This window comes from Neltuma alba, unplaced genomic scaffold (genome assembly GCF_004799145.2).
Source record: "Neltuma alba isolate B1F8T4 unplaced genomic scaffold, ASM479914v2 tig00002069_pilon, whole genome shotgun sequence".
NCBI classification, from domain to species: domain Eukaryota; kingdom Viridiplantae; phylum Streptophyta; class Magnoliopsida; order Fabales; family Fabaceae; genus Neltuma; species Neltuma alba.
This window is the reverse complement of record NW_021632728.1, coordinates 32681-59122: the sequence shown is the minus strand read 5'-3', so window position 1 is coordinate 59122 and position 26442 is coordinate 32681. Positions and strand designations below refer to the sequence as shown.

At 32.0% G+C, this 26442-nt stretch overlaps 4 protein-coding genes and 1 long non-coding RNA gene across 5 annotated transcripts; 2 read left to right on the top strand and 3 right to left on the bottom strand.

Annotated features, from left to right (window-relative positions):
• Positions 1-4114: 4114 nt before the first annotated feature.
• On the bottom strand, positions 4115-5040 carry LOC114716511 (uncharacterized). The gene has a single exon (XM_028901511.1). The coding sequence runs from the start codon at positions 4944-4946 to the stop codon at positions 4428-4430; it is 519 nt and encodes a 172-aa protein (XP_028757344.1). The 5' UTR covers positions 4947-5040; the 3' UTR covers positions 4115-4427.
• An 856-nt stretch (positions 5041-5896) lies between these two features.
• Positions 5897-8544, bottom strand: LOC114716384 (receptor protein kinase CLAVATA1-like). The gene is made up of 3 exons (XM_028901391.1): positions 8530-8544; positions 7476-8444; positions 5897-7204 (listed from the first exon to the last, which is right to left on the bottom strand). Exons 1-3 carry the CDS (start codon positions 8542-8544, stop codon positions 6161-6163), a joined length of 2028 nt encoding a protein of 675 aa, XP_028757224.1. The 3' UTR covers positions 5897-6160.
• Positions 8545-16429: 7885 nt separating this feature from the next.
• LOC114716348 (uncharacterized) lies at positions 16430-17563 on the top strand. The gene is made up of 3 exons (XR_003737617.1): positions 16430-16523; positions 16748-16814; positions 17266-17563. It is a non-coding gene; the product is annotated as an uncharacterized LOC114716348 (long non-coding RNA).
• A 1853-nt stretch (positions 17564-19416) lies between these two features.
• Positions 19417-19956, top strand: LOC114716374 (proline-rich protein 4-like). Its single transcript, XM_028901380.1, has one exon. It carries the CDS (start codon positions 19417-19419, stop codon positions 19954-19956), a length of 540 nt encoding a protein of 179 aa, XP_028757213.1.
• A 564-nt stretch (positions 19957-20520) lies between these two features.
• LOC114716531 (probable nucleolar protein 5-2) lies at positions 20521-25177 on the bottom strand. The gene is made up of 9 exons (XM_028901530.1): positions 25061-25177; positions 24551-24649; positions 23907-23948; positions 23628-23807; positions 23378-23542; positions 22329-22529; positions 21583-22080; positions 21371-21505; positions 20521-21285 (listed from the first exon to the last, which is right to left on the bottom strand). The coding sequence occupies exons 2-9, from the start codon at positions 24626-24628 to the stop codon at positions 20902-20904; spliced, it is 1683 nt and encodes a 560-aa protein (XP_028757363.1). The 5' UTR covers positions 24629-24649; positions 25061-25177; the 3' UTR covers positions 20521-20901.
• Between the last annotated feature and the right edge of the window lie 1265 nt (positions 25178-26442).

The window sequence follows — 26442 nt, the reverse complement described above, 5'->3', positions numbered from 1 at the left end:
ATTCTGTTGTATAAAAAAATAGTGTGTAAGTTAGATAAATTAATTTAAAAGAAATAATAAATATGATACATAAAGTATATTGAATTCTTATATTTATGACTAAATAAAATTTTTCAACTGACTCTTAAATTAAGACAGTATGATTTATAAATAGTATTTTTTCCATATTTTATATTAATTGAATAATAAAAAATTGAATTATTTTCAAAAATCTGAAAAATGAGGGACCTTATAAAAAGAATTTTGTAGTATTTTTTACAGATATTTTCTAAGTGACTTTTGTGCGTGTGAGACAAAAGCATTTATTTTGGTAATACAATATATTTTGGTATCATTTGGAATTGAGTAGCATTATATTTTTGGGTCTCCATCTCCCTCTCCAAGAAAAATATACACTCAAAATATTTACCAAAAATATGAGGAATGAACAATTAGCAGTTGCCGGAATAAACCTGAGAATCACCCAAAAAAAGTAATTTAACGAAAGTTATGTTTCAAAAAAATTGTCAAAAAACAAGTTATAAATATTAAATCAAACTATTGCAAATATGAAATGGGGGATTGGGCAAATAAATCTATATGTTATTCTTCTACTAATTTGCAACTATGATTATTGTGATGTAAACTTTAAATTGATACATACAACTAATTCTTTAGCAAAATTTGGGGGACCTAACCGTGATAAATTATCTTTTTGAGGCATCAATGTGATTTTCCCTAAGCAGTAGAATAGGATCTTTGAGCATTGAGAGAAAAACTGGGGGAACTGAGAAAAAGGTTGTTGAAAAGTAGAGTACAAAAGAATAAAAATGGAAGAATTTATGCTTCGTGTGGCTCAAGCTGTGTATCAATGAAATTCCACTACGTTTTGGAACATATTCGCATCCTATATTTAATTATTTCAGTGGCAACGGAATTTCAAATCTTGTATTTTATTTATTTATTTATATATATATATATATGTATATGTATATGTATATTCGATTATCAAGTGCTTCACTGCTTTTGGCTTCTAATGTAAATGTAATACTAGTATTTGTTATGAACATAATATCTTTATAGATGTTCATGTATCTATCATTATCTCTCTTATGTCCTAGTATCTTTAATATCTCTTATTATCTCCATTATCTGAAATTATCTTTTATTATTATATCTATAAATTCTATCAAAGATTTAGCTGTACTTATAAATAGAGGCCATGTAAAATATATTCAGCAACCTTAAATGGAATAAGAAATACTCTCTCTTATTGATATTCTTTTCTTCTCTAATCTTCTTTTTCATTTATAAACGTTATTCCACATTAAATCAACCCCTATGGATTTTAGATTTCATAGAGGCTGCAATGTACTTTTCAATCCTAAATATAAAAATTAGATACGGAATTTGTTTTGATAATAAATATAAAATTTTGATAAATTTATTTTTAATATAATTTTTTTGAAATTATTTCTATATAGAGAAAGTATTTTTTTTATTAACAAGAGCAGTTTTCAATACAAAAAAATTAAATAAAATATTTTAGAAAAATAATATACATTTTTTATAAAAAAAATAACTTTTTTTTAATATCTGTAAATTAATTAGGAAAAATGTAGAAATTACTCAGTCTAAAATCAGGATTGTTTTCTATATTTTAATAAGTTTTGACTACATTTGACTTACAAATAATAATAATTTTTTGTAAAAATTTCTAATATGCGAGATTTCCTCATTTAATTATTTAACTCCTACTTATGAGAGAGCATTGTTTAATCAAGTAGAATAAAATTGTACAGGACAAAAGAACAAAAAAAAGGTCTCACTTTACAAATATATAGTTATATAAGACTAAAATGAGATTCTTTTGTCCATTCGTCTTTAAAAAATACGTAGTATTTTAATTTCATGAAGATTCTCGCACATTTTTTTTGTTACATATTCTTGTACATGTAGAGTCAACTACTAGGGATTTGGATTTCATAAAGTTTTAATCTGATAATTTTCTCTATCCATTTTAATTTGACATATGTCAACCTGCTTTGTTCGTCACTTTTTTTTAGTTTTTGGCCAACAGTGTTCATCTTCTATCTTGTTGTCCAGAGGTGTGAACACTTAGCACTATTAATCATGCTGGTATTTTTTTTAAAAAAATATTGTCTTAAATTCTCTATAAATTTCAAAACAAATCATATAATTTAAGGATGAGCCGACTATTCATACCTCAAATAATGTAATTTAGTAAATTTTTATACTATATATAGAGATAATTTCTTTTATTACAGTAACAAGGTAGAGCACCACAATTAAAATAGTTTTATGTTAAGAGGAACAAAATTTAGATAATGCTTTTAGAAAATTTGGATTGAAAAGTAAAATAAACAAAAAGAATTTTATAAGAATAATTTTTTTTTAAAAAAAGTTCTCTTTAAATTTCATACATTTACTAGTTTCGGACTTTTTTTGGGGTATTCACTAATTTATTACTATCTTCTATCTTAATATAAGAACGAGTTGATTAATTTGAGTAGATTAAAAAAACTAGTTAAGTTAGTTATTTGTAATAAATATATATTGTCTTTCCTAAAATATACTATTATTATAAGGACTATTTTGATAAAAATAGATAGATATGTAAAACAAAATAAAGTATGATATTATATTTAAGATTAAAATAAAAATAAAACAAAGCTTTATATTAAAAATTAAAGGTGGTACTTGTTTTTTTTTTGGGCATGGACCCATTCACTAATTTAGAATCTTTGAAATTTGATGGAATCTTTACAAGCACTAACACTAAATGGCTATTGACCTGTGTGATTGGACAACTCCAGTAGAGAGTGACATGACTAAAAGTCCAACTTTGAGCTTCCCATTGGTGGGGACTGGGAATTTATGTCTGTTTACTCCAACATCCTACTTATAATCTTCTCAATCACAAAAACGGACAAATTGAGAATATCCTTTAAATGAAATTCCCCAAGAACTACTACACCACAAAATGCCTTTGCTCAAATCCAATACTTGTAAAAACTATTTTTGCGCCTTGAGCTTCTCATTGGTGCCTGCTTGAGACTCTGATGAAAACAAAATTTATATTTTACATTTTACTAAACAATTTTTTTTAATATTTTTTTATAATATAAAATCACTTAAAATAAACTAATTCAAATGATTACTGAAAAACAGTGATATTTTTTTAATCATTTTATTTAGACCAAATTACTAGACTTTCCATTCCACTTGGCAGATGAGCATAATTTTGGAATCGCAATGAGTCATTACTTACTAGTTATTTTGCCGCTTTAAAATATTCCTTGGAATTTGACTAAACTCATATCCTTTGGCTGGTGTGACTAATATATTTCACAGAAGCAAATTCACTGGTCTTTTTTTCTAAATAAAAAATGTAATCTGATATGAATTTAACTCGGTGTATACAAACACATTTTTTCCTAACTATTTTCAAATCAATGGAGCCAAGTTTGTTGATATCCAATATTTTCCATAAAAGAAATTCTTTAGTCAGATTAACTTTGTATACTTCTCTGCCCCTCTATTTACAGCCGAAGCCAGCATTTCAGAGGAACGCGAACTTATTAGCCCATAATGTAAGGTTTGCACTCACGAATGCAAACCGGCTTTGGAGCCCAAAAGACCAGTCCGGGAAATCATAATGCACATCCTAGACTGAGTGCCTGTCTGGGAGAACTTAAAAATTTCTTATAAACAAGTTTCACCTAAAATTTAATTACAAATCTGTAGATTCCCTAACAACGTTTAGTGGTAACAACATGAATCAACGTCTAATTTACAATATATAAATCACCATCCAATTCACTTGGTCTAGAACCATTTTATTAGAAAGCTCGTTTGAACCAGATCGCACCACCAGTTTTTTTGCACGCTCTTACCACTAACATTGCCTCGAACAAAGATTCACGTACGTTGAGTTTTACCAAAAATGACTAAATAAATAGTCGAACATAAATTATAAAATCATCAATACATCACCCATTATACATGGGGAAGAAATCTTACTCAATTTATGCAATGGCATCTGAAAGATCGAAACCCTACCAATTCAGAATATATGAAACATGCTGCTATACTGAAGCACTCATAACCAAAATTAGCATACTCAAGCGCAACTGTTATTTCTTCTTTGATTATTAACTAATCATACAGACTACACTACAGTAGCACTCTGTTGGTTCGTGTTCTGTATTGTTCTTTTCGATTTTCAATGCTGAAAAAAAGACTTCTACAATTTTCCATGTCAAGCAACAGTATAATCAATACTTGATTAAACCATGAAATTCAGATGCCTAAAAGATCATATACGTTTTCCATGCTGAAATGTGGAAAAGAAATTTCCACAAGCACTTGGAATGCAAGATTTTGGGCATTCAAATTTCAAAAGCCTAAGAAATGCTCTCTATACTCTACTTAGCACTGAAAGTACCAGACTTCATGCTGCTCCAGGGAAACTTAACAACACCATCAACACGATTTCCTCTTCTATCGTTCGAAGCCTTATCGAGCTTGAACCTCTCACCTTCCTTCTGATGATCAAGCCAATGCCTCTTGGTTTCGCCTTCCTCGACGACGCTGGACCTGGACTGTTTGTTGGTCCGCTTCTTCTCCTCCTCGATCATGCGAAGCGGGTAAAGCTCGGGCGAGATGGAAAGCGGGTTCCTTAGGCTTACGTAGGCCTTTTTATAGTCGGGCTTCGCAATCAACAAACCACCGCGTTTCTTCTTTTTGCCCTCCATGTTTAGGGTTCGTACTTTATCGACTTCGAAGCCGTAGAGGGATTCGAGGACACGCTTGATCTCGATTTTGGAAGCAGCAGGGATGGTCTTAAGCGCAATTTCGGTGATGTTGGTGAAGGAAGATGGCATGAGGAGCTTGATGGGTAGATTTGCAAAGTGAACCACCCTCCTTCCTAATCGGCTTCCCATGGTCTCAAGTCTCGCGAACCCTCTAAAGCATGCACTTGTGGAGCCGATGATGTCTGAAGAGCCCTTGCTTCTTAACCGGAGCAGCGACGAGATCTGCGAAAGATTGGAAGAGTCGATAGCAGTCAGGAGATGGTGAAGATTAGGCTTTCGTTTTGGGCCAATTATTGGGCTTTCTCCTTCTATTATGAAGGTAACAGACATTGGGCTTTCACCTCCCAGTTTTTGGGCAATATCATAGCTTTGGGCTGACAATGAAATTTTTTTTTTTTGCGAATTAAAAACAGTTATATTTAAGATATTGTTAGACGTTAAATATAAATAATTCTTGTAGCATGAATTTAAATTTTGGTTTGTCTTTGAGGAATTAGCTCATTTCGTTATATTGAACTCCTATGTTGATGGAGATATTATAATTTCGCAAGAACCAAATTAACATGCAGTTTCAAATAAGCAATCAATAACTAAAACAAATCACAAATTCGCAGTATTATAATGCAGAAAATAACAATAAATAATTTTTTTAATAATTAAATTGTTTATATGATGCTGCATTATATTATAACTTTTCCTTAAAACAAGTCTTTAGAATTTTTAATACCACTTCTGAGCCTTAATATAAGAACTAATTGATTAATTTAATTATATTTAAAAAATTAGTTAAGTTAGTTATTTATAATAAATAAGTATTATCTTTTTTAAAATACATTCGCTAATGATGTGTATTAGCTAAAATTATCATTTAATAAAATTTTAATATGTGCAACTATTACAATAACTACATTGAAAAAAATAACAAATATAAAAGATAAAATAAATTAAAGACTTATATTTAAAAACAAATTGAATGTCAAAAACTAACTTAAAATGCCTCTAGTGTTTAATATAAAATTTAATTAACTAATTTAAAAAAATTAAAAAAATTAATTAAATTAGTTGTTCTGAGTTTCCATTAAAGCTGGTCCATAGGATTTGGCAGGGGAGAACCAGGCAAGCCCTATATTCAACATCTGAAAATACATTCAACAAATGAAATGATCTAACATTTTAACTCATTATCCAATTCAGATTCATTCCTCTCTGCAGTTCTTCGTCTCGAAGTTCTTCATCTACACTGGCACACGATTATCAGAGAAACACCCACGTTTTAGATATTTATTTACGGCTGAAAGACCTTTTCTTTACGTGTATTTTCCAGTCCCGGGAGCGGGAAGGATTCAATCTAGTGGCCTCATGAATGTGGTCGTCATCAACAAAACGTAAAGAGGAAGCCATATGTCATGCAACGAAGTGATTGCAGAAGATGTTTTGCAGGACTGATCCTGTGGGGAGCAGAGATTCGGGTTCCTGGCGAAGCTCTCGCCGGAGAAGACGCTGAACTGCCCGCCGCTTGCGATTCTTCCGCTGAGGTTGTTGTGGGACAGATCCAGCGTGGTGAGGCTCGTCATGTTTCGCATTTCTTCTGGGATTGGGCCTGTTAGATGGTTCGTTGAGAGGTTGAGAATGTTCAGGATCGTTATTTTTTCGATTCCTCTCGGGATTTCTCCGACCAGCATGTTCCGGCTGAGGTCGACGGCCGTTAAGGAAACGCAGCGAGATATGGAGTCAGGAATTCGACCAGTGAGGTTATTGTGGCTCATGTTCATCTTCGTAAGCATCTGCAAGTCGAACATTTCCTTGGGAATCTCGCCTACAAATTGGTTCATGTCTAGTAGCAGAGTTTGCAAGCTCCGGAGCTTCCCGATCGCTGGAGGGATTTTACCGGTGAGCGAATTATTCGAAAGTGCCAAAATTCCGAGAACACCGCTTGACATATCCGACGGTAGCTCCCCGGATAAGTTATTGTTGCTCAGGTCGATTATTGTGACGGAAGGAAGATTGAAAAACCCAGGAGGAACTGATCCATTGAAGAAATTATTAGAAATTCGAACTTTTTCTAAAGACTTGCACTCACCGAGCTGCTCTGGAATCGGACCGTCGAAGGAATTATTCATAAGAATGAAAATCTCCAACCGTCCTCCTTTACACAAACCCCTCGGCACCAGCCCCGTGAAATGATTACCTGTGACGTCAAGTTTCCTGAATTTCCCGTTCCGGCCCAGATTTTCAGGCAAGTTGTACGAGAAATGGTTGCCCCAAACCTGAAGGATTTCCAGATTCGGAAATTCGCCGATGAATGACGGGATAATCCCATGAAGCTTGTTTTCAAACAAATTGATCAATGTTAAGTTTGTTAATTGGGAAAACCATATTGGAGGTACCTATACTTTCTCTCAATTTTCAATTTGGTACCTATGTGTTTTTTGTTGTTAATTAAATCTTTAATTTTGCTTTATTAACATCATTAATCCTTATGTAGAGACTAAAAATATCAATAGAACAAAGTTATAAGAGCTAATGTTGCTAAAAAGATAAATTAAATGTTTAATTAAAGGGAAAAAAAACACATAGGTACCAAATTAAAAATTGAGAGAAAGTATAGGTACCTCCAATATGGTTTTCCCTTGTTAATTTGAAGAAACTGGAAGGTACCGCTCCGGTGAGGCCGTTGATCGATAAATCCAGTTCTTTGAGGCTATTCATACCGGAGAGTTCGTGTGGAATTGTTCCGGTGAGATTGTTCACTTGCAGATACAGAAATTGCACATTCTTCAAATTGCCCAAGCTGGGTGGAATCTGCCCGGAGAGATTACAGCTTGATAAATCGATCAGTTGAAGCGTGCTCATCGTGCCTAGCTCGGGTGGAATACCTCCTTGGTACGCATTACTGTACCCCAAATATAATTCCCTGAGCTTCTTCAATTTTTCTAAACTCGCCGGGATTTTCCCTCTGAGGCTGTTCTCATTCAGCTTCAGAATTTCCAAGCTCTCGAACTCCGAATAACTCTTTGGTATCTCGCCGGAAAAGTAGTTGCCGGCGAGAAGGAGCTGCTTCAGTTTCTTCAATCTCACAACCTCCTCCGGTAACGACCCGTTGAAGCTGTTATCATAAGCGTCTAGAACCTCAAGCTCCGTCATATTGAGAGTGACTTCACCAGGGAAGTTTCCGGTGAAGGCGTTGTGTGAAACATTGAGGACTTGCAGAGACGTAAGGTTGGCGAGCTGTTTGGGAAGCTCGCCGGTGAGGTTGTCTTGGGAAAGCGTGAGAGAGACAAGCTTGTCAAGTAGGCCGATCTCCGGCGGAATGGAACCGAACAGGGGATGGAACGAGATATTCAAAGAAACAACCGTGAAATTGTCGTCGCAGGTAACTCCAGAGAATTTGCAGTGAGCAGTAGGAGAAGCAGAGGGCTTCCAATCCTCCATTGCAGAAGGGGAAGCTTTGGGCCCCTTCAGGGAAGCTTTGAGCTTGAGCAGAGCATGGAGGTCAGTGTTCACACTGGACAGAATTGAACTGGAGCAGAAGAGTAAGGAAAGGAGGAATGTAACGTGACAAACTGTTGATCTGATCATCTCTCTCTGGGTTTGTTCTTCGTCGGGAAGATGACGAGGTTCCAACTTCTAAGTTCGCATGCTGGTAAAAAAAAAAACTTCTAAGTTCGCATGCTTACTGTTTATTCAGTGGCAACAGAACTTTGAATCTTACTAATTTCGGTGCCATCACTCATGTTGTACTTATTCTCTCACTTTATATATATGTGTGAAACGTGACAACCCCTTTTTATAGGCCAATTAGATTAAATTAAATAATTTATTTAAAAAATTAATTATAATAGAAAAAGAATCTTAAAATTTTAAAATCACTATCATTGTTAAAAGAAATAAACTTATATTACAAGTAACGTCGATCGTTAACTTGAGTCTTAGATTTCCACAATCCAGAAATATCATTTAACCAATAACCTAAATCAAACTTATATTTTCAAACATACAAACTGATAGATCGTTTTAATATAAGCTATGGAGTCTATTAATCAAAAATCAACATTTTATAAGAGTGTCAGATGCAGAGTTTTAGAGGACTCTGGCCTTCTAACAGTCCTCTCACCTCAGATAGTAGTAATTAAAAGTATTAGTTTACAATATTAAAGTAGATGAACCCAGTGTGGCAATATATAATCAACCAGCACATAAAACAAAAAGGAGCGAGGCTATATAAGCTACAACAGCATATTATGCCTCCGGAGCCTTCTCTGATGGGCCACCACACCTGAACTATCACCTGAAGATAGTAGAAACCACAGGGTGAGATAAACACCTCAGTAACCAACTTTCCAACTCATCATATATACTAACATGTGTTCGTAAAATGTCAAGTGGAACAGTTATTAATTCTTGAGAAATATAGATATATCTATAGAAATATAATTTCAATTATCCAAACCCTCATTATGGGACTAACACACAAGTCATATAAGTCTATCCATCACTACGTGGATCAATCAGACCTATAGGCCTGTCTCTCACACTAGGGGACAAATAAAAAGCTATAAGAGCCTATCCCTCACTATGGGGGATAAAAAAAGTAAACCAATGTGCACCAATGGCGGTATTACTATATGGTAGGATAAGACTCAATTCAAAATCCAAATAATAACTAATCATTCACAAATATAACAAAAAATGTCTCAGTATTTTCTCAACACATATCCATAAGATATAGATCAGATATTTTTCCAAACTTCTCAATCATAATTCCAAAAATTCCACAAGACAATTTTCATAGCTCAAAAGGTATAATGTATCTGCTCAAGTTCCAAATAGAACATTATTATTCTAAAATAGCAAAATACTCACAAACAACATATTAGCACATACAATAAGTGGAAAGTTGTTACCTCTCGCCAAAACAATAAAAAAGATTACCACAAGGTCAATTCTTTGCTCAACCAATAATTAATCTACACAATTAATATAACCACATATTAATATAAGCTAATTAATTAATTAATTAAGCTTATATATATTATTTAAATTTCTAATTTAATTTAAATTTTATTCTAAATTCTCGTAACTTTTATAACCCAAAAATTAAGTATTTCAGAACCAAGTTATAATTTTCTAACAAGCCCAAAATATTTATTTACATCCCAAATTATTTACTCTAAAAAGAATTTTCCAAAATTTCAAAATATGGAATTATTATGTTCTAAATTCTAAAAATCTCATTTAAAATTTAAACTTCAAATCGAACCATCAAAAATTCAATAATACTTCAAATATTTATAAATAAATAATCTAATTAAAATTTTAACGGTATAACTATCAGATAAATATATATTTTTCCACAAATAATAAAATTTTTAGCTAAAATAATTATTTTAAAACCTCTGGTTACCCAATGAATAAAACTAAACTAAATAAAATCTCAATAATATGTCAAACAACTCAAATAAATTATTTAACTTAAATTTAATCGGTAAAAATATAATATAAATCATATATAACAGATTTTTCAACTAGAAAAATTAATTTAAGTATTAAAAACTAATAAATTGATAAATCTAAACTGATTAAAATTAACAACTCATTTATCTCTAAATTTCTATAGTTATCTATTACCAAAACTCAAGACTTATCCCTCATATAAGTCTCAAAATTTTCTCTAATTACTACAGTAATATTGTCAATAGGAAGTTTAAAATATATAAGAAATATTCATAAAGAAAGTTTGATAAAAGAAAATATATTTGTGTACTTAAATTATCTTTAAAGTTTGTTCTTTCTTTCAAAATGACTGCAGCTCTGCTCGTTTTCTCCCGCGTTCTTTCTCTCTTTTCCTCTCTCTCACGCTCCATCATCTTTTGCCTCCTACTTTCTCTTTTATCATTCATTTTCCAAACTAGCTTTTTCAATTTTCTTCCTTCATTTAATTCTCTTTTCTAAAGTTTTTCTTTTTCTTTCAATGTTTCAACTTTCCACCGAATTCGGTGGAAAGTTGTTACCTTTTTTTTTAAATATTAAAATATTATTATTTTATTATAATAATAAAATATTATTATATTATTTATTATTATGATTTTCAAAAATCTTAAAATAAAATTTAGGATATTACATGAAACATGTTCATTTTTAAGAATCAAATTTACAATGTTGTGTCGGTTATTTTTAACTTGAGCACAAGGGGTTTGCCAACTAACTACTTCCCTCCAAATATCAATTTTTAATACTAACTTGACATCCTAATTTTAATACCTCATTTGTAGTTTGTAAATGAGGTTGATAATTAGAATCAGAGATAATATAAAAAATACATATAAATAATTTGTGTATATTAAAAAATCAATTAAATTATTCATTACTAACAAATGTACATTTATTTTTCTAAATTATTGTTTTTAATCATGTGTATTAGAACTACTTATGATAATAGATTGTATTGGAAAGGGAGAAAAAAAAGAACTACTCATGATAGAAGCCACTATATATTTTGGAAAAAAAGGATAATTTTAGAGGAAAACAAAATGGATTAAAATATTATATTTAATATTAAAATAATCTTTTTATATTTAACTCTTATATTTAGTACACAGGAAGTATTTCACTACTGTATAGAGGAGGGTAATAACGTAATATTAATGAAAACATGTTCTGCTGCCCATAAAATGGCATGTACCCACACCATCTCTTTGAAGCCCGACAATGTTTGTGTCTAAATAGATAAGCAGTACCAAAAATTAAATGACTGTTACTTAGAAAACAAGCATTTTGATAACAAGACATCATATAAATTTGCATCAGCTATCATTCTGAGATAATCTGTTTGCAAGTATTAAGGGAAAAAAAAAATGTGTGCTGTTATTTAATACTACCTCCGGTCCTAATTATAAGAGCCAGTTGACTAATTTGAGGAGATTAAGGAAGTAAGTTGAGTTAGTTATTTGTCCTAAATAGGTGTTATTTTTCTTAAAATATCCTTACTAATCAAGTGTATTGACTAGAATTATCATTGTTAGAAGGGTTACTTTGAAAAAAAAAGTATAAATATGAGAGACAAAGTGAATTGGGGTCTTATATTTAGAACTAAAATAAAAGTCAAATAGGGTCTTATATTAATGACCGAGATAGTACTGTAGATTAGAAAGTGTTGGATTAAGTATGGGAAAACTTTTGTATGTGTAAGTAAAAGGAAAATATCAAACAACTCTTAGCTGGGCTAGAGGGATAAAGCATTTTCAGCATAAGAATCAGCATTTCATGGAAAATTAATACAAGTTTTTTTGCTATGATAATATAGTTACAGGTAATGTTGTCGTCGTCGTCATCATCAATTTCTTTTTACTAGGCCAACTCATCACTTAACCTAAACTATATGGGTAATTAAGTCATGTTAGAGTGTTTGGTTTGGCTTATTTTGCATTGTAAACATATGAAAAACAAAATTGTCTCATGAAACATAGAAGTAATCCAAATACGATTCATATGTAAGTTGGTTTTGCAAGTTGGAATGTTCATGAGAGCTAAGCATTAGGCTGTGGTAAAACCCGCCCTTGCCTGTAAATAATAATGGAATTGTTGAAGAATTATTTTTATTCACGTATGTTAACATTTCCTTCCTCTGAAATGTACATACTCAAGCTGTGAAATGGCAAAATCTGAAATCTATTTAATCAAATGTAGAAAAAACAGGAAGGAAGAATAAAGTGTGAAAGAACAAATTCTAAAAATATTTCCACTTTTAGCACCAAATTCTCCACTTTTTCTCTCTGGGCTTTCTTCATTTGACAGAGCACTTAAGAATTAAAAAATAAATTGTTTTGATCGATAATATGAATTTTAGGTGTATTTATTATTAAAATTCCCCAATAAAAAAAGATATTGCATATTGCATAATCATCTTTAAACCTAATCTTTTCATTAGTTATTGACACTGGGAGTGAAGAGGCACACGATTCTCTAAACATAGCCACCATTTCCTTGGTTACAAGGATTGAGAATTTACAGCATGAAGGATCGACTCCCACCAAATTACAAACCTTGAGACGATGGCAAAGGTCGGCCGAAGAAGACAGTAAAGATTAGGCCTTTTCTTTTGGGCCAAGGGTTGAGCGTTTTTTTTTTTTTTTTAAATAGCATGTTTCTAAGCTCAGAAAATATTTACAGAAATACTTACAAGTCATCCACTAACAAAGTCTTCGTATCGATAGCAGGGTTTAAACTCATCACCTTATGAGTTATGGATCGACACCTTACCAATTAAATCAACTCTTGTTCAGCTTTATTTTTTTTTCATTATCAAGGAAATAAACATTGGGCTTTTGCCCTGATTTTGTGCAATATAATAGTTTTGAGCTGATCATTTAATTCATTTTTTTGTTCATAAGAAATGCATTTTGCTTATTTCTTTGATACTTTTAAATTTTTAGGAATTTTTCAACTAATATTTTTTCCATATTATTTTATTCTATTTTCATTTTTAGAATTCTCATCTCAATTTATTAAAATTTGAAAAAATTAATGTACATTTTCATATAAGCAATTAATCATTAAAAAATCCCACAAATTCCTAATATTATAATGACAAGATTACTCTTCAATCACTTCCAACATGTTTTACATAGACTAAGGAAATCCTTAAACCTCATTAATTCTCATTTAAAATTTAACAATTTTTTAACTTTATTCCTATTTAACATATAAACGAAGTCAATAAATAATAAATGAAGGGTAAAATTAAATATTCGTATAAAAAACTACTTTTAGTACCCTACAAATAGGATAAAAAAATATCTTTTCTCTGCCTTATAGATAAGACTAGAAGAGTACATTAAAGATTTGGTGCAAAAAATGACGATAAATCATAATATATTAACAACTCAATTTTATAATTAGAACCGAAAGTAGCATTAGCATAGATTATTGATCTTAATCTGGATCATCTAGATTGAGTTTGGATTGTTCAAATTCAATTTAAATGTTTTTTGTATTTTAATATGTACAAAATTTAAAATAAAAAGAATCTCATAATTGACGCTTATAAAAAAAATTATCATTGAAAAAAATTACGAATTAAAAATTGTAAATTTAAACCATTCAAATAAGATTTTGAATGATCAAATTTTAGGACTATTTGGATAGAAATCAAACTATGATTTTAAAAGTGATTTTATAGTAAATATGTGAATAAGTTTGTTTTGATTTATGAAAAAAATGTTTTTTAAAAGCATTTTTGTCTAATACCAAATACTCCCGAAGGTTACTGTAATAAATATTTTTCTAGTTCTTAATATAGGACCTGATTGTTGAATTGATTTTAGTATTAAATATAAGACTTATTTTTCATATTTATTAATTTTTCCTAAATTACCATTATGGATACTCTCTCAATCAAAATCAAGTAGAAGAGGGAGAGAGGATATTAAGAAAGATGATTATGGTATTTTAGGGGAAACATGTATTTCTTATAATTAACTAACTTACCTAACTTCCTTAATCTAATCAAATTAATTAAATAGGCCTTATATTAAGAATCGAAAGAGTACTAAATAAGGATTAGTTGGAATAAAAAGTTTTAGATGATCTGAAAGATTTTTTTTTCAAAAAATCAAGCACTTATTTGATGGATCATCAATTCAATTCAATTCTATTTCTAAAATGGATTAATAAAGTCAGCTAGCAACTTCCATATATACCCTTCTGGGGGTGTTTGGACTCAGTTTCTTGTTTTTGTTTCGATGCCTTAATGATGTGCTATTTATTACTACTCCAATTTTTAATATAAGACCTATTTAACTAATTTGATTAGATTAAGAAAGTTAGATAAGTTAATTATAAGAAAAGTGACATATTTTTCTAAAACACCATAATCATCTTTATTAATACCTCTCTTCCTCTTCTATTTGACTATGGTTGTGAGAGTATCTATAGGGGTAATTTAGAAAAATTGATAAATATAAGAAATGGGTCTTATATTTAGAATCAAAACTAACTCAAAAATTGGGTCTTATATTAAGGACAAGAGGAGTATTATATATTACCATTAAATTATCATATGAAGGAATCAAATTTGTCTGCGCGTCTTACATATTAAAGCTGACATCATATGAGAAATATTATTTTATCACTTTATAACAAATTTTTTTTTTTTTTGCTTTTAGTATCAAATTCTCCACTCTCTCTCTAGGTTTTCTTCATTTGACAGAGCACTTGAGAATTAAAAAAAACAATGTTTTGATTGATAATATGAATTTTAGGTATATTTATTACTCCTCCGGTTCTTAATATACGACATAATTATTAAGTTAATTTTGATCCTAAATATCAGACTTATTTTTCATATTTATTAACTTTTTCAAAATTACTCCTAAAGAATGGAGGATATTAAGAAAAATGATTATGGTGTTTTGAGAAAAACATGTCATATTTTTATAATTAACTTACCTAACTTTTTAAATCTAATCAAGTTAGTTAAATAAATCTTATATTAAAAATCGCAGGAGTATTTAATTTTTCAACAATAATATTGCAGAATTATCTTTAAGCACAATCCTTTCATTAGCAAGTGACACCTGGGGCCAAAAGATGTACATGATTCTCTAAACATATCCACAATTTCCATGATTAAAAAACCAATGGACTCCACCATCACAGGGTTAGTCTTATGGCATAAGATCCTGCTAGATTTCTTTAAACTCAAACACAAATCTCTAATTAAATTAGTCGATTATTCCTATATTTAATATAGGATCTAAGAAAAAAACGTTTGATACCGGATGATGGTATATATTAAAAAAAAAAAAAAAGCAGGTTAATACAAACTTTGACCCTTCAAGTTTACTTTCATTTTAATTTTGGTCCCTCAAATTTTAAATCATAAGTTTTAATTCTTTAAGTTTCTTTTCATTTATAACATTGGTCCCTATAATCGCATAAAAGTTTAAATCATTTTGTTTTTTGAGGAATCCAAACTTACCAAAATGAAAGCAAACTAAAAGAATCAGAGATTATATTAACCCAAAAAAACCTATAGACTCCCACTATCATATATATATATATATATATATTATTCTGACACTTATTATAAGACATTTTATTGAAAAAAAATAAAAGTCATCCTTATTATAAGCACAAAATAGAATATTAATTATGTTTTTCTAAAATTGTCCCTATTTAAAATCTCATTAATTAATGACTTAACTGCTTTTTATTAATTTGATGAAGTGGTTAAAAATGCTTTATCATAAGAGTTAGAGTGATAGACACCTGTATATGGACAAAATACAACATTAGCGTTTGTTCATGGGTATTTATTATTAAATTTATTAAAAGAATTATAAAACCAAGTAATTTTTTTTTCTGAAAAAGAGATTTATAATTTGATGCAGAATAATCTTTAACTTTAATCCTTTCATTAGTCATTGACATATATGGAGTAAAAAGAGGCATAGGATTCTCCAAAACATAAATTAACTGATGAAGGTGTTAGGTTCTGATTCTGGACAAGTGTATGGCCAAAATCAACAATCACATACTATATTATATTTATAATGTGTGTGTGTGTGTGTGTGTGTGTGAGACCTTAAATTGCATCAAACATAAAGGAGACAGTCAGAATATATAAGAGAGGACCACAAGCTTAATTAATCGAGTGGAGTTCTTAGATGGAGCAGGATAGAGCTATTCACAATCAGCATCAACCAGGTGTTCTTCTTTTCTTTAATTTTTTTTATTCACAAATTTCAAATATTAAATCTTTCCATTTTTGGCCAAAAAAATATTTCCATTTGAACTGAGAGATATATATATATATATATATCTATCTCTCTATAGAGTATCAGTTTATTTGCACTGAGATTAACTTCTTTCCCCTCTGGAATTTTGGTCAAGTTATTTATTAAGGTGTGAGGTGCTAATATACTTGACAGGTGGAGGAAGAAACAAGTCTTGCCCTTGTGTGAAGAAGAAAGGAAAAAGGGGCTTCATTGAAGGATGGTAACCTTAATTATTTCTTTTTCATTTTATTTATACTATAATATATTTTTATATGGCTATCTGGTTGAGTTAGATTCGAGTATTGTCGGGTTTAATTAAGATAGTTCTTCTATGTGTTCATATGAATTTAAACTTGAAACCTCATAGTTAAGCTATAAAAAATTCTTCTACTAAGACCAACAGCGATTGGTAACGTGTTATAATATTTTTAGCATACCATATAATTAAATTTATGTTTATTATGGGCTATTATATTTTCCTAAACCCTCTTTGATATGTCTTCAATATAAAATGAAGGACGATTTTCCTTCCCTATATGAAAAGTAAAGAAATGAAATTTAATACCAAAAATATTTATTGGAAAAATAGAATTAATTTGATTAGATTATTTAACTTTTTTCATGAACTAATTAATTTGAATGATTATAATCTGTACTTTGTGATATTGCAGCTTGTTTGCCCTTTGCTGCTGCTGGCTTTGTGATGCTTGCTTTGATGTTACGGTTAGTTAAGACTTAAAGACGCAGCCAGATGATGCCAATCAAATAATTGTCCCCTGATAATACTAATTATGTATAGTTTGTACCACTTTTTATTTCCTTTTTAATCTTAGCTATTCTTTAAATATGTAATAATATGCTGGCTGATGATTTCAATATTAATAATTATATTATAATTTTTATAATATCTCTAATAGTTAATTTATGGCCCAAGTTAGTGTGCAAGGGATATTAGAATATTTTTATATTACCTGCTTCCAACAAAAAACAAGGGGAATGTGTTTATGTGCATACTTTTTTTTTTTGGCCAACTTTTATGTGCATACATCAATGTGAACTTATGTCTAAAAGAATTAAATATCTTACTAATTATCATATACTTTAATTAAGAAAATAAGAAGTTTTTTATCCACATCATAAAGGCAAGCGAGTTTCCGCCAAAAAAAAAACATTGTCGAATAAAGAGAAATTAATGGTCACTCTTCAAAATGTGGGTAAAATAAATTTTATAAAGTTAATTAAAATGAACTTGACTTTATTGATCTTCAATTTCTGTGTTGTCCTCCTTGGCAATATTGATGACAAATAAATATGGCATAAAATTCATGATAAATCAAATTATTTGAGTTACAAATGTCATAATTCATTTTTTAGAGTTTATGCCATAGAGTCCTAGTTTAGTTAGCAAAAGCCAAAAGTGCAAATCATAAAATGTATACCAGATCATATCATTCATCAACAAAAATAACAGTTTGTCAGCTCCCAGATACAAGAAGTAGTTGAGGAGCTGACTTTAATTTTAAATATAAGATCTTAATTCATTTGATCTGTCATATTTATTATTCTTTTCAAACAAATTTATCTAACTGATAAACTGATATATAATCTAACGTTATATAAAGGTATTTAAGGAAGATAATGTCATATTTGTTATAATTAACTAATTTTTTTACCTCTATTAATTTATCTAAATTAATTAAATAATTCTTATATTAAGAATTAGAGAGAGTAACATGATAGAACATTTCTCCTATTCTAGATAGCGCACAGTTAATTCATGAAATTTTAACCATGTACATTCGGTTATATATAGGTTGAAAGAATTTGCCTCTAAAAAAAAAACGAAAAAAAAAAAACTTACTTTCATTCTAAACTGTTCACAGAATTGGCCACTTAAGAATGAAGTTAGGGAAGCAAACAGGAGCTTACATGCAGATTATTTACCTGACAGATAGAGAAACTTAATTAATAAATGAACCCTCCTAAATCATCACCATCTCATTGTTCATCTTAACCAAACAAATCTTACCAAAACCCAACCTAATTAATTGATAAACTCTTCATGACTCATGAGTGTACTGTTCATTAAAATGTTAGAAATGAAGCAGATAGGCCACTTAAACAGTTACAGTGTAGCTATATATACCATAAGGTTTACTTCTGAAACTCATTAACTCAGAATTAGTGTTCTTGAGAGTGAAGATCAATCATGGGGAAGCTTCCTGGCTTTCAATCTGCAGTTATGCTCATTTGGGTGTTCTTCTTTGTTACTGTACAATTTTGCTCTGCTAATTCTGAATCTTCTGCAACTCAAGCATTTCAAGGTTTTGAACCTTTATTTTTAATTCAGTCTTTATCATTACAATCTTTTGAAGTAATTTTGTTGATCTAATTACGCATGATTTATGACTACAAAATAGTAAATTATAAGAACTTTAAATCAGTTTTAACTAAATTTATTATCAAGTGAAAACATGGAGACTAAAAGTATAGATGAAAGGAGCATATATTATGGTTCTTATCAGTTTCTTCATGCAGAGAATGAAGGGAAGCCAGAAAATGGAAACTTGGGAAGCACAGGCTCAGTAAATCACATTGAAGAAGACAAGTTCAAATCAATCAAAAAGCCTTTTAGCAAGAAGCCTCTCCAATCGAAACATGTAATATTGAAGAAGCCATTTATCAAAGTCCCTCCCAGAATTCCAGATGTTCAAAGGCTTTCACCAAAGACATCAATTCCAATTTTTGAAGAGAAGCCAGTTCAAACGGTTAGGAGGCCAAATTTTCTACTAATTCCTTTCTTTAAGAATCTATTCCCAATCATGAAGAAGCCAAAACATGTACTGATCCCGGAATTTAAGAGGCCTGCTTTAAAACCCATTCCATATATGAAGAACTCAAAATTCCTGCCTTTTCCATTATTCAAACGGCCTATTCCAAGACCAATTCCAATTGTTAAGAAACCAATTCCAGAGTTTGAAAAGCCTATTTCAGAACCAATTCCAGTAGAGAAACCAATTCCAGAGTTTGAAAAACCTATTTCAGAACCAATTCCCGTAGCAGGCAAACCAATTCCAAAGTTTGAAGAGCCTGTTTCAGAACCAATTCCAGCAGCAAATAAACCAATTCCTAAGTTTGAAAAGCCTATTTCAGAACCAATTGCAGCAACAGAGAAACCAATTTCAGAAGATAAGAAACCTATTCTAAAACCAATTCCATCGGTAAAGGAAGACTCATTACTCCTTGCTCCAGAATCACTGAAGTTGAAAGAGTCTTTATTCAGGAAACCTATCCCCCAAATACCATTTCCTCCAAAATTTAAGAAGCCCCTTCCAGCTCAAAAGCCAATTTCTCCTCCATGAGATTCTTGTACCATGTCCCTGTATTACAGTTGAAGTCCTCCTATGGCCACCCTCTTATTTATGATCTCTTCTATGTTTGTATCTGTATTATGGATTGAAGAACGAAATGGCTGTGTGAATTAAAATTAATCAATGAATAAAAATGGCGTCGTTATTTGTGTGGGTGACATATGAGTAGCTGAACCATGAAAGTATCATGCTAGGTTTGCTTCAGAAAATATCAAACGAATTGATGAACATGGAAACTTCATCGTGAGCGTGCTGTGTGAAACTCAAACTTGTTCATTAAAACTTAATTTGACTTACCTTTCCTTTTTCAGACCATGTTCTATCCCACTTGTATACAACTTTAATGTGGTTTCAGATCGCCGGCTTCGTGTTAAACTCCGAATAAAAGCGCTAAATTAATGTGGCTTTAATAAAAATGACTGACCTACTTGAAGTTCAATTTTTTAAAAATCATCAAAACTTGGAAGGAAAGCAAAAGGATGGCAAATATGAGTTCTTTACAATCTAAAGGCAAATGATTTTCAGTGCTCAAAAAAGCTCTTCCACGCACGTCTCTACTGAAGAACCTAATGATATACCTGGCAAGATAGATACGAGGGTACACAAAATCATGTTACATACCATCCTATGATTAGCATAAATATTTCTTTTCCGGTAGTCTGAAACAAGAGAATCTCAATAGATGCACGGGACAACAACAAAATAAATTTAGATATCACACTAGCACTGGAAGATCAAAAATGAAAATTCTACAATTTAAAACACCCAGATGCCTCTAGGATTCAAAGCTTTGTCAAGCCATATCTGATGAGGAAAATGAGTGGCCAAAATCTGTTGCATTTTTCTTCTTTATTGTCGAACCCGTGACATGCGGGAGAGAGAATCATTATCCTTAAACCAACATGGCATTTGCATATCGACACACTCTGTTACATTCTATTCCTCACTTTTCTTCTTTTTATCTTTCTTCTTTTTCTTAGGAGCTTCAGCAGAATCATCAGCCTCAGCATGCTTTTTCCTCTTTCTCTTCTTCTCCCCAGCATCAGCATCATCCTCATCAGCCTTCACCTGGCCATCCTCAGCAGACTCCTTACGTTTCTTCTTCTCCTTCTTCTTCTCCTTCTTCACAGTCTCCGTTTCATCTGGTTCCTTGTCAGCGTCCCCATCAACTTGTAAGGCGGCATCTTCTTTGCTTTTCTCTTTCTTCTTTTTCTTCTTTTCTTTCTTTTCTTCAGCAACAGGAGGCTCTTGCATTTCCTCGTCCATAGGAGCACCATGACGAGTTTGACCGAGAGTAGAATCAGATCTAGGATTATATGTCTACATAAAACACAAAAGTCAACATATTGGAAAAAAAAGTTATGGTGCATACTTTAACATATAACTAATTAATTAAGCATCATACCTTAGCAGGAGTAATTAAGCCTCCGGCTCCCTTCTTCCGATCTTTGTCATAACTTTCTATCTTCGGCTTTCCTTTAGCTGAACCAGCAAATCTACCTAGTTCTTTGCCTTCAAGATTCCTCAAGCGTGCTTCAAGCTGTATGAAAATATTCATAAGAAATGGCAGCAAATGACAGTAGAAGTAGAACTAATTTGAGAAGATAGCACAAGTACCTTGGCTCTGTTCTCCAATCCCATGGAATTATCTTGACCATCTCCAAGAGCATCATATCGAATTGCCAATGCTGCCTTCGCAGCAAGGGACCGGGAAATCTTCCCCTTGAACTTTGGAGCTGCCTGACCGATCAATGATGCATGATAAATAAGGCCATATTTTGGAGTAGCATGCTTCGTCTTAAGGGCCCTAAAGAGAGCCTTTTCAGCACCAAGAATCTGTACAGTACTCCCTGGCTGCTTTGCAAGATTGAGTAAGCTACCACCATGAGCAATAAGGCGAGCACCAACAAGCTCCCCAACAAGAGCAGTCAAATTGGGTGCAATAGTGTTCATCCTGCTTTTAAGATAATCATATAGCTGTGCTCTGTACTCTGAAAGAGACAAAACCTGGTCACATAGTTCTCTAATATTCAACAAGTCAAGCTCACCAACTTCAGTTCCCATGGATATCATAGCCGCTTCTTTCAGTTCGGCCTCAACTTCCTCAGGCAAGATCTGTGACATTCACATGAACAGAACTTATAATACGATTCATTTATGAAATTTTGGTTCCAAGCAATTTAATAAAAACAGTTACACAGATATTTGTACTACACCACATGTTGCAACAATAAAGGATTTAATGAGATTATTGATCATTAGAATTAACCACAATAACAAATAAAATTCAATGCAGCAGAGAAGACATGCAAGTGAACGAAGACTGTGACAGGATAAACAACATAACCAATGACAAATCCTACCTCAGAAAAATCAAGCTTTGCAGCATTAGTGCGATCACCCATCAGTTTGACTGCTTTTGCATACTGGATGTTGTCCTGTATTATTCTAGTAAGCTCGGGGAAATGCCAACCATACCATTCTCGAACCCTCATGGCATATGTATTTAGCTCTTTATCAAGGTCATCAAGAAGACCAATGGCTTGAACAATCATGGTATCCACCTGAAAAATGGAATATTACATTCAGCCAACAGCTACGTGACATAATATTTCACTATTTTATTATTTAAGTTAAAAAAATTCAAAATCAATAAATGTCAAATTCCTAATGCCATAATGACAGAATGAAATGAACTAAAACATGAAAGACAATTTTTAAAATAAATTGAACTTGAAGTGAGGAACATCAACAGGAGTTCCCGAAAGCCCCATCTTACCATCACAGAATATTGAGTTCTGCAACATACAATTATGGTATTTCACCAAAGAACTAACGCTTAAGCTAGCAGAAATTTAGAAAGACATGAAAGAAATGCTGAAACCAGATATTTAACATATTACAAAGATAGTTTGAAGTTTAAACGCCCAACATTTTTAATTATCCAGCAAGTTTTAAAACCAACAATTATTCTTTAAATCTGTCTTTGAAGGTGATCATAGGGGATTGTACTTGTACATCAAAAAATAAGATAGAGCTATAAATTCCACAAAACACTGCATCTTAATCACACACCAGATTTAATAAATAAATAAGTCTCGATTATCTAGCAATATACTTTATAATTCATAGTTGATTAGAAAAACACAATATCTCACTAGTATTTTGGGGGAAAAAAATTCTTTAAATATCTATAATCTATCTATATTATGAATCAAGGACCACAGTGAGAAAAAAAGGAAATAGAATTTCTAAAATGAATCATCCTACATCAAATAGTTAACATTTTGGCACGATGAAGCAAGCAGATGACTAACATGCCAACCTGCCAGTGCCAGCAGCGTATTCAAAGGCCAAGAACAGAAAAAGAAACAAAACTAGGTCACTGTGTTTAAACCAAGATGAAGCATACCTTATCTGCACTGAACTTCAGCTTGTATCTTGATAAGCTATGAGACAAACCCAAGCTCATTGGTGCCATATCTTGCACAGCAAGACCATGTATCAGTTCATTCAACTGATTCCTTACACCTCTCATTAACTCCATGACAGCATTGTTGTGGATACATTCTATTTTCTGCAATCATAATTGTTGTTAAATTACAGTACTTGAGTAAAATAAACTGTTATCAGACGTTTCCACTGGTGATTAGCAGTCATACCAATTTGTCCTTAATCATATTCCCAAGCTTTGAGTCAGCAACAGCCAAGGTTTCATTCTCACAATGGGCACGCAAAAACTTGCGCAGGCCTTTACTAGCTTTACTTTCAATTAACAAGGATGCAGCCTCCAGAGCTTCAGACGTGTTCTCAAACTTAGAAAATGCTTTTAACTTGACCACCTAATGGGATGCAATGCATGGTAAACTTCACAGGTCATTTAAAAATTTAAGCACACATAACAATAATATAGTCAGCGCATATAGGCAAAGAAATAGAACCTTTCTAGCCGCATCTACACTGGAAAATTCCTTCCATAAGTCCTGCATAAAAATATTTCATATAACAGAACAATCAGACCAAAGCTTAAACGGTAAGCAAAATTGGAAAGGTAAAAAGGATATATTCATATCTAAACTATCATCAGATTTAGCGGGAACCTAGACAAGCTTAAGCTTCTAAATAAAAACCAGCAATTTGTATCGTCCCAAGTCTTCCAAAACATGCATGTCCTTCTTTCTTCTTGGAAAAGGAAGATTCAGTGTGAAAGAAAGAGATATGAAATAGAGAAACATGCCATCTTTCACGGATGCCAGAATTGATGCGTAAACAAGAAAAACCCAAGTATCAAATGGCAGTTATCGAATTGCTGTTTGAGTATGGTCGCAACCTGAACTCAAACCCAAGGTGTTATTGAATACGTAAAACGACGGTAGCAACCCAACTTTAACAGAGTTTTTCATTGAAGGACACGCAGTTTTCAAAAGTAAAACTAAGACAGCATAGGGAAAAGAAAAACATTTTGTATAGGCAGGCCTGCAAATGAGACCAAAATCACGAGGACCCTTGATTAGCTTGCGACAAATTGAAAGAAAAATAACCTCCATGCAAGTTTTCGTTCTCTCAACATTATTCGAATAATTACCTCTACTGTAGAAAGCTTCCCTTCATCAAGCACCTTAAAAAGGGCAAAGCCCGCCGGCGTTTCGAACAACACAAGCATTTTCTCCTCACCCGAGCAAACCTGAAAGTAAGGGGAAAAGAAAACAAGTTGTCCATCAAAAAACCTCCCCAAAATATAATCAACATACAAAAAAATGAATATTTTCATGAAGCACAACTCACATAACCCACTACACTAATTACATATGCGTCCCACAAGAAAAAAGCACTTTCCTACTGAAGAAAGCACTTCGTTAACCCGTTTTCGCCTATGGGTACATGAGAAGCTCCAACCCAATGCAGGAATCACAGCAATCAGAAGCAATATGAATGAAAATTACGAACTATATGCTCAGTAATTTTCAAAAGGCTTTAACCGAAGCAGTAAGTAGTATATAATGAAATACAACAAAACAAGTAAGCAGCTAACGTAAAGAATGGCAGAAGGGGGCAAAGAAAAAAAGACAGTGCATGTTAAGCGGAAAGAACATACCCACTAGGTGAGTAAAGATTATGACTCCAAGGGTTTGAGTATTTGGGACTGCGAGAGAACTTATTGGAAAACTCGGCGCAAATGCAGAAGCCAGGCGGCGGAGCAATTTGGTTTTCTCGCAGAAAACATAAAAGAAGCCATTCAAGAGAGTGGCGCTAAAGGTTATGCCCACATACATGGGCCTCATCTATTTGGGCCACCACTATGCATGCATGGTTGGGCTTCACTTATTTGGGCCACCCATAAGAAGTTCGTTTCAACTTCTGGTCCGGAAAATACAAAAATGAAGGAATCCAAAATAAAAAGCCCCATTAGTCTGACAAATGTGATAAAATTGTGTTGCAATATTAATACTAAGAAGCAACAAGGTTGATACTAAGAATCTTGCAGTCCTTTTTTTATGGAAATACAAAGATTAATGTGTTTTTCTTGAGATCTAAAGCTCCAGCATATTTCTAGAAAATTGAATCATGTCGTTGATGCTCTAGTTAAAGAGGAACTATCTATTTCTTCTACTTTGGATCACTACCCGAAACATTTTAAGAAATTGTGTTTGAAAGATAGTTTGGAATTCAATTCCCTCTTAGATTAAATTTCTTTTTTTTTGTTTAGACATGTTGTCTTTTTTCATTTGTATTTAAAAAAAAAAAACAAGATTGTGTCTAACAGAAGGAACTAATTGAATCAAGATTCAAATACTTAAAGGTGTTCATATTTTTTTAAAAAAATCTCTCCATTACCAGCACTACTACCATCAATCACCATTTATCATAGTACACCATAACACCAATATTGACTGTTAGAGCTCTGATACCGACAACTAAAAAATCATTAGAAAGAAGGTAATTTAAATATCAATGTCTAATTCAGCTCAAAAAAAAAATATCAATGTCTAATTTATTTTAAAAAATCATAATTTTAATTATATGAAATGAAAAAAAAGTGTTCAACAGTGACAATTTTAATTTTGGTTTAAAGTGTTAGTGGTGACTTGAAAATCAATGATTACTTCATTTTTGAAAAATTAAAATGATATAATTAATTTTTGGAACTTCACAAATTACACCATATGCTTCCACGAGGATGCAGACTATGGAGCTCTTATAAGGCAACGGTTTGTCATTTAAAAAAACAAAAGAAAAAGGCAAAAAAAAAAGGAGCAGAAAGGGACAAAGCAACAGTTGGTTAACTGTGCATTCGGGCAGGGGTTGAAGAAAGAGGAGTAATATCGGGAAGGAGACAGCGTTCATGCAAATGGAGCCAAGGCAGTTACGTCTTCTTCTCTCTTCACTCTCCGCCACGTACTCTCAGATGTGTCACACCCCTTCTCTCAGCTTCTCCTTCTTTTCTCTCCTTTCTGTCTCTCAATCTCTCTCTGCACT